General features: G+C 54.8%; 1 protein-coding gene across 3 annotated transcripts in view; it reads left to right on the forward strand.

Moving 5' to 3' along the window:
• Positions 1-11,541, forward strand: part of BDH1 (3-hydroxybutyrate dehydrogenase 1) — a 41,977-nt gene extending 30,436 nt beyond the window's left edge. For all 3 annotated transcript variants that reach the window (XM_032869308.1, XM_032869307.1, XM_032869309.1), the window contains exons 5-7: positions 3,523-3,664; positions 9,718-9,870; positions 11,027-11,541. In XM_032869308.1, the coding sequence (XP_032725199.1) occupies positions 3,523-3,664; positions 9,718-9,870; positions 11,027-11,496 (765 nt within the window). In that variant the 3' untranslated portion in view covers positions 11,497-11,541. The remainder of the gene's footprint in view (positions 1-3,522; positions 3,665-9,717; positions 9,871-11,026) is intronic.
• Positions 11,542-12,068: the final 527 nt, after the last annotated feature.

Below are 12,068 nucleotides of genomic sequence, written 5' to 3' on the forward strand. Positions count from 1 at the left end.
ATGAAAGCACGCCCTGCAGGGAGGGCCAGGCTTGTGCACCTGCTGTCCCTGGACACCAACAGCAGAAAACAGGACCAGCCTCAGAAGACTACAGTCTTGCCCCTTAATTTGCCAGCCCCTGGATCCAACCCTGGAAGGGTCAGAGATTAAGGAAGACATGAGGAGGAGCTAGAAAATAAGGGGAAAGGCAGTCTTCACCCCTGTTTGGCGTCCATGGGCTTCCCACACTCCCCAGGCCTGGGTCAGGACAGGCTTTAGATTGCATAGAAGCTGGAGGACTTGGGTTTTCAACCCAGGCTGCGCTGGGGTTCCTTGATTAGTAGACTGAACTGGACCCTTGAAGTTGAACAAAGAGGCCGTTATCTGAGAATGTGTGGAAACACTATAAGAATTGCCCAACTTGTCATGCAAGGGTAGAAAAGAGAGCTCACTGATGAAATGGAAAGGGATAATGATAAAAGTGGGTTTATCAGTCAACCAGTTCCATAGTCACAACACAGCAGGACTCGAAGCTTGTCCCTGAGCAGCAAGACAGATGAAGAAGAGGACAGAAACCCTGGAGTCAGGGAGGCGGTGGGGCCCAAGCAGTGTAGCCTTGGACTGAGGACAGGTGGATCTGGAAGGGGACCAGCCACTGTGCTCTGTGGCCCTGGGGCTAAGGGTGGTCAGCGAAGGTTTTCTCTGAACAGTGAAGGCAAGCTGACTGTCTCTGTCCCCGCTGACAAGGCCATCAGAGCGGGATGTAGAGGCCGTTTCAGAGTGAGGAGGACTTCTGGGGAGACCTGGCAGGGGAAGGGAGGAGATGGGTTTCTCTCCTGGGATCCTGAATGCTGAGCCTGAACCTGTCAGCCGTGGGACAAACCCCTGGTTTCCTCCGAGAGCAGGGTCTCAGCTGCCACACTCCAAACCGAGTTCATGTGGGGACCCTGAGCCAGGTGAAGAGCCTCCCCGGGGGACCTTGGAGACATGGGCTCAGGGCTGGCTGGAGGCTCAAGGAGACGTCTGGTGTGGAGTCTGAGAGTTGCCAAAATATGGTGGCAGGGTTCACAAAGGCCAGGAGGAGGACAGGGCGCTCAGGGGCCTATCTTCTTGAAAGTAGGCGTCAGCACCTGCTCAGGGATGCCATCTGCCTGGGCTCCACTCTGAGGGGCATTCGAGGAGGCATGACGTGAAGACTGCATTCAAACAAGATGCATGTTTTCTTGGTGTCTGTGGACACCAGCCCTTCCCTCCTCTGGACTGGAAGCTGTCGTCTCTGGGAGTTATTTGCTGTCAGACCCTCTGCAAGAATAGTACCAGAAGCTCTAGGCCCGTAGATGAGATACCTGCCATGTTGTCCGGGAAGTGGGCACTGCCAGGGAGTTTCAGAGCCAAGCCTTAGACTAACCAAGCTTCACACAGGGCTGCCCTGGGCAGAGGGGACTCTGGGTGTCATTGGCATGCCTGGTGCTGGGCCAGGCAGAGACTCAGAGGGCCACACGTGCTGCTGCTTTTCAGGCCCAGAGCGGAGGCTCCCTGTAGAGGCTGACTGTTTAAGAGTGGAAGAGCTCTTGGGGGCAGTGGGGACCAGCCTGATGCCTGTCTGATGCCTGGGTTTTCTCCACACCGTGTTCCCCACCCTGCCCCAACCCTGACCTCCACTTTCATTATCCGGACTCCTCCGGGGCAGTCTTGCCATCTGGATGGTGAAAATCATTCCTCATTTTGGGCTGAATTTGACTTTTTGGCCCTGCTTCTGTTTGGTGGGCTCCATGGGGCCAGATTGCTCCCTCACTCTCGTGTTCTTCCCAGGTCCCTCTCCAGAGCGATTATCTCCAGCCCCTCCGGCCCTATTGGAAACAGTCCGTTTACCACTCTCTCCTATGTCTCTCTGACGTGGTGTGATGCGAACGTCTTGTTCTGGGGTTAAGGTTCTCCTGGTTCAGACCACTTAGCAGGCTGAGCCTAATTCCTAGAGAACTTTTCACCATGGATGTATGCGGACATCCATATGCTTCCTACTCTTGGCCTTGCCAGGGAGGTTAGCATCAATACCACCTGTATCCCGCGCACGTCCTTGCTGAGAATAGGCATTTCCCTCTCACTGCAGCCCCTGGCAGCTCCTGCTGTCTTCTCACTAGATGCCTTCCTGTTTCCTGCACCACCGAGAAAGTCACTGCCAATTACATTGTAACTGACAGTGTTTGCTTTTCACAACGGTGTAGCTCATCCCTAAGGTGGAGAAGATATGGGTCCTAGAAAGAATGAAATATGGTAATAGAACCCGCCTCACGGTGTGCAGACTAATGAGAAGTGTATGTCAAGTGCTTAGCACAGTGGGAAGCACCGTCAGCACTCAGTAAATGATGCTGGCTTTTATCCACGCCCTCCAGCAGCTCACCACCGCGCCCCAGGAAGACCCCTGCCCACCTCCCCAGCCTCCTGTGCAACGACTTCCAGGCCTCACTGCTATCTGAAATGTCGCATTTCCCAGGGCCCCTCTGGTCCTTGGCCTCGGCTATCACTGCTCCTGAAAGGCCTGTCCCACCTTCTGGGCAGCCTCTCCCCTCCCGCCAGCTTTCATGCCGCAAACACTGCCCAGATTGTTCCCTTATGCACCTGCCCCCTTCCCGAAAATATGCCTCTTTGATAACAGGGGCTAAGTTATTTATTTTTGTGTATCCAGTTCTTAGCGCAGGGCTGGGACATGATGGAGGCCCAGGGAATGTTTGCTGAGTGAGTGACCTTTTCTCATGTTTAATAATGCTTCGATTTAGCTTGACAGTTGAACAGGTTTTTAATAAAGATGATTCCATCATACCAGTAACCTGAGCAGGTCAGGACAGGTGGCGTTGTCCTTATTTCTTATTTTGAAGCTGGGAAAACTGGGCACCTGTTAAGGGTTGCACCTGAGGGCACAGAGCCTGGGTAGTTGATGGGACTGGAATGAGAGCTGCTCTGGTTTCTGACCATCTTGGTAGTGACAGACCTGTGGCTTAGACCAGAGGTGACAAACTGGCAGCCTCCAGTCATGTGGCCTGTGAATGTGCTTTGCTTTACACAGTGCTTAGTTTTTGTTTTTTAAATGTAAGTTGCCAACACTTAAAAAACTGGGAAGTCCTAATTACTAGCTTAAACATCGGAGCAGCTGGCAGGCCTGGGTTACACCCATACCCATGCTGGCAGCAGCTGGCAGGGGTGGAGAGGTAGGCATGTGCTTCATTCCCAAGTCCCCACCCTCCCCATGGTCGGACACCCACATGCCTAGCCCTGGTGGGTCCTCACTTCGAAACCTTGGCTTAGAGAGAGGCGCCTTCCAGGAAAGCCTTTCGGGCTTGTGTCTGTGGCACTTGGTTTGGCCTGACATGTGGTCAGTTCTGGGCTTGAAGAGAACCACCTGCCAGACGAGCAGCCCCTGCGGGTCTCCAGAGACTCTCCAGAGTTGTTAGTAAGCCCCAGGCTCTGGCAGGGCCTCGGCCTGGTCCTCTGACTGGAGACAGGGTGGGAAGGAGGTGGTCGAGGCAGCTCCTCTCTCCTCCCCAGGACAAAGGAGACGATGGGGTCAAGGAGCTGGATAGCTTGAAGAGTGATCGACTAAGAACTGTCCAGCTCAATGTCTGCAAGAACGAGGAGGTGGAGAAAGTGGTGGAGATCGTCCGCTCGAGCCTGGAGGACCCTGAGAAAGGTAGGGGGCCCGTTGGGGCCACAGGGGGTAGTGCTCCAGCTGTTCTGAGGGCCCCTTTCCTAAACGCTACTCCCCGTCTACCGGTATCTTGCAAAAGCCTGCTTGCCCTCTGTTGAAACTCTTCCTCTCACACAGCGGGAGGAAGTGGGTTAAATTAAACACACCTGTGCAATAAGGCAATGGGAAATAAAGCCAGAGGTGCTTTCAAAACCTCTAGGAGTGGTGAACAGACGAGCACAGGGGCAGGTCAGTTCAGACAATGTTCATTGAATGCCCACTCCGGGCCAAGTGTTGGGGACACAGAGATGGCCAAGACATAGTCCTTGTTCCCAAGGACCTCTCCAAGGTTCCCTGGGGGGCTAACCTGAATGATCTCCACACCCCCTCTCAGGAAGCAGCACAGGACAGAGGGTCACAGCCCAGTCCTGGGTGGGGTGGGGAGCCCGTTAGGAGAGCAGATTGTGGCAGGGTGAAAGAAGGGCATTCCAGAGTTGGGGAGAGAAGGAACAATGGTGGGAAGCACATAGGATATGTGGGGGGCCAAGTCCGTGGTCAAGTCTGGTGGAGGTGGTGACAGGAAATGGGGTTGAGGACAGAGGTCCTCCAGGGCCTGGGGCCCATAGCCACACTCCCGAGGACACTGGGGCCCACTGTCGATGTCCCAGGGGGAATGAACTATCAGTCTGGGGACTGCGGCAGCAGCGTGGAGGGCAGATTTAGAGGGAGAGCATGAGTGCTGGAGTACTGAACAAGGGCAGTGTGTGTTTGGGGATGTGGAGGGATCAGAGTCGGGAAGGCATAGCTGGCTGGACTTGGTGATGGATACATGTGGGGATGAGGGAGGGGCACAAGGCCTCTCCTGATGCCCGGTCCCCCCCAACCCACTGCAGGAGCGTGATGAGGGATGGAGAGTGCCCATGGGATGCCCTGTGGGAATGTCTGGGTGGAGACCAGATGTCCGGGCCTGGAGGTGAGGCTAGAGTAGGCAAGATGCAAGGTGGGCTTCCTGGGAACATGAGCAATCAGGGGGTAGAGAAGGGGAGAGGCAGCTGGCAGAGAGGTTGGGGACTGTGCCCCCAGAACCTGGAGGAACAGAAAGTTTGAGGGCCAGTCGCTGACAGGGTCACCTGCTGCAGAAAGTTCTGGTAACATAAGGACTCGGGTGTTCTCTCCCAGCTCAGCCCAGGGAGGGATCTTGGTGGGAGGGGCTCTGTCCAACAGAAGGGAGGAGACCCCGTTCATGGAGCACACAGCCGTGATGATTCTGGGCTTCTTGCTTCCTCTGAGGTGTTTACCTTTGAGCTTCCTGGCCAACCAGGCAGAGAGCGTTCTCTCTTTCTCCCGAGTGGTGACTTCAGGCCTTAGGAGGGAGAAGGGGAGGAGAGGGGACCACCAGGGACGGGGCTGGGCTCTGTCGAGCCTTTATGAGCCAAACGGAGATGCCTGTGCCATGTGGCTGTCAGGGAAGCTGTTGCTTAGGCTGCCAGCCTGTCCCTGACGCATCCCCTTGGCAGCCCCGGTCCACCCCCACCTCCAAAGAGGGCCATTCCCAGGCTGGTCTGCTCTCAGAGGAGAGGCCTATGAGTTCCCTAACTCACTAAACATCTATTTCATAATTAACAGGTAGAGCCAGGGCTCCTGTCCCATTAAGAAGAGGCAGGATGTGTCCCCCTGGGGTGATTCCCTGCGCTGGAGGTACAGCCTACCTCACCCCTCCCGCCTGCTTTCATCAACCAGGAGGCAGGAGTCTGTGCTGTGAGGCCACTTCATGGCAGCCTGAGAGTTTGTGGTGATCCACGGCGCCCATGGAAAGAACTCATCACTGTAGACCTGAGAACAGAGTGGGGCTGCACCCGAGCTGGGGGTTGCTAAGGACCCTGGTTCCGGTCCCCCACTGCCAGGACAGAGTCACCTCCATTCCCTGTATTGGTCTGGGCCAGTTCGCTTGACCGGCAAGGAAGGGCAGACCCGGAACTACAGGGAGAGGCACTCCCACCCCCTGCCCTGGGACCGAGTTCAAACCCTAGTCCCACCCTGATGAATAAACTTTTCCCTGCTGCCTTTTTCCAAATGACACATTCCAGTGAGGACTGATAAACCACAGCATGAGCTTACTTACCTAATACTGCATTTTCTGGCAAAAGATTTGAAGATTTTTCTGGTGAGATGAGAAATCTGTTGGACATGTGGTTGTCCTGGTTTCTCTGTCCCCACTTCTCTCTCCCCCTCTCTTTCTTCCCCGTGGCCCCCACCCCTGCCCTACCCAGGGCCGTCTTTCCTGGTCAAGCCTCTGTCCTTCTCCTTCTCTGGCAATGCTATCTCTGAACTCCAGGTGGCACCCTTCTAGAGCTTTCAGATCAGCCTGGGGTCCCTAAGCCTGTGCGCGCTTCCAACTCACTCTACCCAGGCAGGATCCTTTCAGGAGACAAGTGCCTTTCATCCTGGCTCTGTGGAACAGGGGAGCCAGCCTCGGGGGGTGAGATGAAGGGGATTGTCTGATTAGAACAGGTGAGCCATCTGCCACAGCTGGTAGAGCTCCGAGGGACCGGATGGACATCTGGAGCCTGGAGACAGCACTGCCCACCCCATCCCAGCAAAAGGCTGAGTGAGCCAACCGGCAGGCTGTATGTTGAAACCATCACTTAACCTCACAGTCAGGAGATATTTATTGAGTACCTGCTGTATGCTTGGTAGTGTGCTGAGCACCAATAAGGGTATGACCTGGCAGGAGGATTGTGGTTGGACACCAGCCAGATGTAAGTTGGTGGCTTCATGGCAGGACCTCTTCGGAACCATTACAGCACTGGAGACATTGTGCCATGTATAGAGAAGACCCAGTCCTACAACTGGGACACCCTCAGTCTGAGAGTGGGAAGTCTGGAGTTATGGTGGGCTTCACTCTCTTACTAGAAGTGTGACCTTGGGCTCACACCTTCCCCTGTGTGGGCCTCAGCTTACCTATCTGTGAAGAGGGAGAAATGCTCTGCTCACACAGCCAGTTCTCATGCCTAGATCTGACCACTGCAGGCACATGGGCAGAATAACATGGAGTGAGGGTTGGAGGGCTGGGTGGAGTCAGGGAGCAGCAGAGGCAGGAGGGACCACGAGGCAGTGGAGGGGCCGGCTGTTCAGGCTTCCAGAAGGCAGAACAAGAAACCCGGCAAAGGAGGCCTCCCAAACCTGCTGCGAGAGGGAATCGTAAGAGCAAGAAGTGACCGACAGAGGAGGGTCTAGCTGAGGGGCCGGCTAGGATGGAAGTGGAGGACAGAAGCTGTGACAGGGAGACCTGGGAGAAGTTTGCCAGTGATATAGGATGGAGACAACAAGGCCCCAGACTAATGCTGTGGAGAGAGGAAAAAAGGCACAGATCTGATGAGATGGCAGAGGAAGCCGACAGTGGCACAGGGTCAAGCGTGAGGGCTGTGTCTTCACACAGACCAGGGTCCAAATTATCTTGTCCCCCTGTTAGCTGAGTGACACTGAGTAAGGTGCGTAACCTCCTGGAGCCCCAACTGTGTCCTCCAGACCTGGGATAGCTTAGCTTTGGAACGAATGCACACAGAGTGCTTAGCTCAGGGCCGGACCTCTGTCCTTTTGATCTTGATCAGTGGTATTAATAGTTCTCATCAGATTGGGGAGAAGAGGTCCAGGGGTCTGTTAGCAAAGAGGAAAGTAAGGCGCGGGCTGGGGCAGCTGGAGCTTGCCATGATGGTGCGTGGGGAGGGGATGCTGGGGACCTGTGTGCAGGACACTGAGGTGAGAGTGGCCGTCAGGAGGAGGAGACCGCAGTCGGAGGAGAGCCATGAGCCCGAGGGGTACACCAGAGCCCTTGACGTGGTGACTGCTGGGGCTGCTGCAAGGAAACAGCTGTCCCCAGGAATAAGCAGCAGTGTACATTTTGAGTTTATGTGGAGTGTTGGCTGAGGACTCCTAGCTCCACAGACTGTTACTGCTTATCAAGTCAGCAGAGCTATAATCCAGGAGCCATGTGCTTTCACAGGTCAAGTTCAATTACACTTTTTTGGATATCAGTGTCAGCTGTAATTAGTTTTTTGTTAGGGAGAAAATATGCACTTTAGGTGGGATGCGGTTTTGTGTGAACCAAACACAAAGCAGCTGCAAATTTCCATGAACATAAAGAAGACAAGGCTGCCTAGGCACGGAGCATAATTTGGGAGCAGGTGGTCTAGGACAGGACCTTGGCGGATGCCTGTATTTAGGGGGCGGGTAGAAGAAGGGCGGCCGGGAGGGTAGAAGGGTTGCTCCAAGGGAGGAATGAGTGTCAAGAACCATGAGTAGAGCTCATACTGGGGAGAGGTTGAGGGGAGTGAAGATGGGAGGTGAGCGTGATGGGACACCCTTACCATGTTGCACCCCAGACACCGTGGGGGCAGCAGCAGGACTGGGACCCAGCATGGCAGGGAAATGGGGTCTGGAGGGTGTGGCTTGTGTTCTCAGAAGCCTGGTCGTGGAGGGAAGGAGAACAGACGGCGGTGTGAGGATGTAGCATGGTAAAGAGGAGGTTCTTTGGGATCTCGGGACATGGTATCGTAGACCTTCATTCATCTGAGAAACCTTTATTGAGCATCTAATGTATACAACATTGGAGGGAGGGAGCCAGGGGCAAGAGAAAGGTTAACGTTGCATAAAAAGGGAACAAGGAATGACAGCTTATGGTTTGGAAGGTGGAGGGTGACAGGTCAGCCTTGGCAGGTGGTGGGAGGCCTCTGGCTCTTCCTGGGAAGAAGAGACGGGTGAAGACTTCGGGGGAGGACGGGCTGTGGTGGCCGCGTCAGTGCTAGGTCACTGGTGAGACCCGAGAGCCCGTGGCTGCCGCTCAGCCGCTGTGGGGAGTGAGTGAGAGCTTCACGAGCACTTTGTTAACTAGCAGTTTCCTTCCCTGATAAATGTTCTTAATTCTCCATAATTGAAGGAGAAGGCACCAGAGGTCAGTTGAAGCTTTAATTTGGATAACACGGAAGGAACACAGCTAGAGACCAATTACTCTGTCATGCACGCAAACTCGTTTCCATGATTAACTTGGAAAGCGAAGTGGGACCAGGGCTCCCACGGGCAGGATGATAGCTCTGTCCCGAGGCTGCGGCCCATGCAGTCCTCACGCCCTGCAGATGGAACTCAGAGGCCCTGCAAAACAAGATGGCCTCCTTGGGGCCTCCTTCCCTCATTCTGCTCTGCCTCTGACCAGTTGCGCATGCTGAAGGGCCTCTGCTTCCCTGGTGATAAAAGTAGCTGTCAGAGCTCCAAGGATCCTTCTAGCACCAGGGTTCCCCGGTCTGTGGAACTATCCCCTCTCTGGTCTTATAGGAAACAGTCAACCCAGGTTACTTGGAGAGTGTCTGTTTGCTCTAGCTCTGTCCTCTGCCTGGGACCACACAAGGCTGAGGGGTGTTCTCAACCTGCAGAGACCAGGCGTATACACACGGGTGATGGGGCTCACCAGGGATAACAGCAAACAGTGCGTATTGTGGGAGGGGAAGATCCGAGGTCATGGTCAGGGGCTCAGGATGGATCAGGACTGGGGCTGGACCTGAGGTGAAGTCTTAGCTGAGCCTCTAACTGCTATAAGACCCTGGATACTGGGTCCCCTCCCTGGGCCTCCAGAGAAGGCTTGGCCTGGAAGACTCCTGGGATTCTCCAGGCTTTTGGCCAGAAGTGGAAGGCAAGCGAAGGTGCAGGGGCAGGAATGGAGACACAGTGCAGGCTGCGGGGAGGTGACCGTGTGGAGCCAGTGGGAGTGACCCCAGGCTGCGGACATCTGGCAGGGCTGGGTCATTGAGGGCCCAGAGAGGCCATGCAGGGAGAAGTGAGATGGTAATTGGATGTTTTAGACTTAAGACAGGGTCCCAGCCTATACCATAGGCCTCTTTGTCTCCTGTTATTCTTGGTGATTCTAGGAAATGTCCCAAGATCCTTGTAAGTGGCAAGTTTGGAGGGAAAGGGACAAAAGCGAGGAGAGGCATGGCTGCAGGGTGATGGGTGGTGTCTGAGGCCAAGGCTGCGTGGTGACCATGGTTCTGTTCCATCCTGTCCAGGCCTGTGGGGCCTCGTTAACAATGCGGGCATCTCGACTTTTGGAGAAGTGGAGTTCACCAGCATGGAGACCTACAAGGAAGTGGCAGAAGTGAACCTCTGGGGCACCGTGCGGATGACAAAATCCTTTCTCCCCCTCATCCGAAGGGCCAAAGGTGAGTTGGAAAGGGTTTTCCTCCCATCCTGTCTTTTCATCTTTGCCTAGACTGGAAAGAGGTCTCTGCAGATCCAGCCTCCGTACCCCAGTGAGGCTGAGCACAGGACTTCCCAGGTGCCGTGCAGGTCTCGTGGATGGGGGTAAGGGGAGCTGTCTTGGCCAGGCAAGTGGAAAGGTATGTGTGGTTTTCAGAAAGGAAGGCGGCTGAGAGGTCGCAGTCTCAAAGGCTGAAAGATTACAGCAGCCATCCCACTCTGGGGACCTAATCTAGAGAAATAACCACCTTGTGCTTGGGGCTGTGTCTATATACAGCAACTACCAAGAGAGGCACGGGGAAGTCAGTGTTGGTAGATCCATTCTTTGGGTCACTAGGCCGCAGTTACAAAATAAGACAATGTGGTAGAATGTAAAATATAGTAATAATAATCTTCGAGATTAGGAATTTGGAAAGCAGACAGAGCACTCAGACCATGTTAGGTAGCCAAAGAAGTCACTGATTTGGATGTTCTCTCTAGATAGCAAACAATGATGGCAAAAAAGGGGGTGATCCCATAGGATTTCTCCCAAAGTCTCAGCAATGATAGGATGAATCCCGAGAGCTTCTGTAGGATTGTAGAAGAAAACCCCAACCCTCCAGAGACTTCCAACTTAGAGGTTTCTGAAAGGCAGCTCCCCGAGGTGCCCAAGTTGGGGCTGGGTCTTAACTTCCCGAGGGCATTCCCAGGACAAGCATGTCCCAGGTCCACTTGGGCTTGCTTGGATGGGCTCCACCTCCATCCCGCTTCCCGAGGCCAGGCCTGTGGGAAAGCCTCTTGAGGTCCCCACCGTCTTCTAGTACTGAAGACTCTGTCCCTCTGTCCTAGCACTAAAATCAGGTTCAGAACCCTGGCCTGGGCTGCCTGCCGTGAGCGCTCTAGCATCCATTACGCATTACCCCACACCCTCCTGGATGCAGGCCGGCTCATTTCTCTTGGCCTGTCCTGCCTGGCATAGTCAGGGAAAAGCTGGACATGTGGCCTGAGCTGGCCTCGACTGTGTATTAGAAGGCCCCTCTGACCCTGGGTAGTTCAGGCGTCAAAGCAGCCTGCCTGGCCCCGCCCTCTGCCCGACCAGTCAGCGCCTTGTGAGCAGGGCTCTGCCGTCTTCCTCCGCAGGCCGCGTCGTAAACATCAGCAGCATGCTGGGCCGCATGGCCAACCCGGCCCGCTCGCCTTACTGCATCACCAAGTTCGGGGTGGAGGCCTTCTCCGACTGCCTGCGCTACGAGATGCACCCGCTGGGTGTGAAGGTCAGTGTGGTGGAACCTGGCAACTTTATCGCCGCCACCAGCCTCTACAGCCCCGAGCGCATCCAGGCCATTGCCAATAAGATGTGGGACGAGCTGCCCGAGGTGGTGCGTCAGGACTACGGCAGGAAGTACTTTGACGAGAAGATCGCCAAGATGGAGACCTACTGCAACAGCGGCTCCACAGACACGTCCCCTGTCATCAACGCTGTCACGCACGCCCTGACCTCCGCCAGCCCCTACACTCGCTACCACCCCATGGACTACTACTGGTGGCTTCGAATGCAGGTCATGACCCACTTGCCCGCAGCGGTGTCCGACCGGATCTACATACACTGAAGTTTCCCACCGGCCTCTGCTTGGGGGACCCTGCTGGGAGGGAGGGAGGAGGGCGGAGGGTGTGAGGGAGGGTCTGGTGTCGCCCCTCTTGGTGGCCTGCCTGTGCACTCTCCACAGTCCCAGGAGGACCAGTTGTAGCATTAACCAGAGGGGCTAGCTCAGCCCTACCGGGGGGCACCGTGAGTGGTGTGGGCTTCTCAGTGGGGATGTGGAGTGGCGGGTGGGGTCCTTGCACCTTGAAACATGGTACGTCCATCTTTCTGAAGCTGATTTCATACAAAGACTTTGGGAAGACACGTTTATATTCAACACGGATTTATTATAAAATACAATACAGATCCTTTACATTTTAAAGCCGAATGGCAGTTCAGAAATTTCTCTCATTTGATCCTGAAACCAGCCTCATGGTTTAAGATAAAAAGGACAGATATTTTTTTCTTTTGTGCACGAAGAATCTGTGGCCGAGAGAGGATAGGTGAGTAACCGTATGTGGTTTATACATGGTCCAGGCTGTGTGATTCTGCCACCGCAGTAGAAATGCTTCACATTTTGTGTTCCTGCCTGCTCTGGAT

Source organism: Lontra canadensis, unplaced genomic scaffold (genome assembly GCF_010015895.1).
Source record: "Lontra canadensis isolate GAN:19392208 unplaced genomic scaffold, GSC_riverotter_1.0 scaffold38, whole genome shotgun sequence".
In the NCBI taxonomy this organism is placed as follows: Eukaryota; Metazoa; Chordata; class Mammalia; order Carnivora; family Mustelidae; genus Lontra; species Lontra canadensis.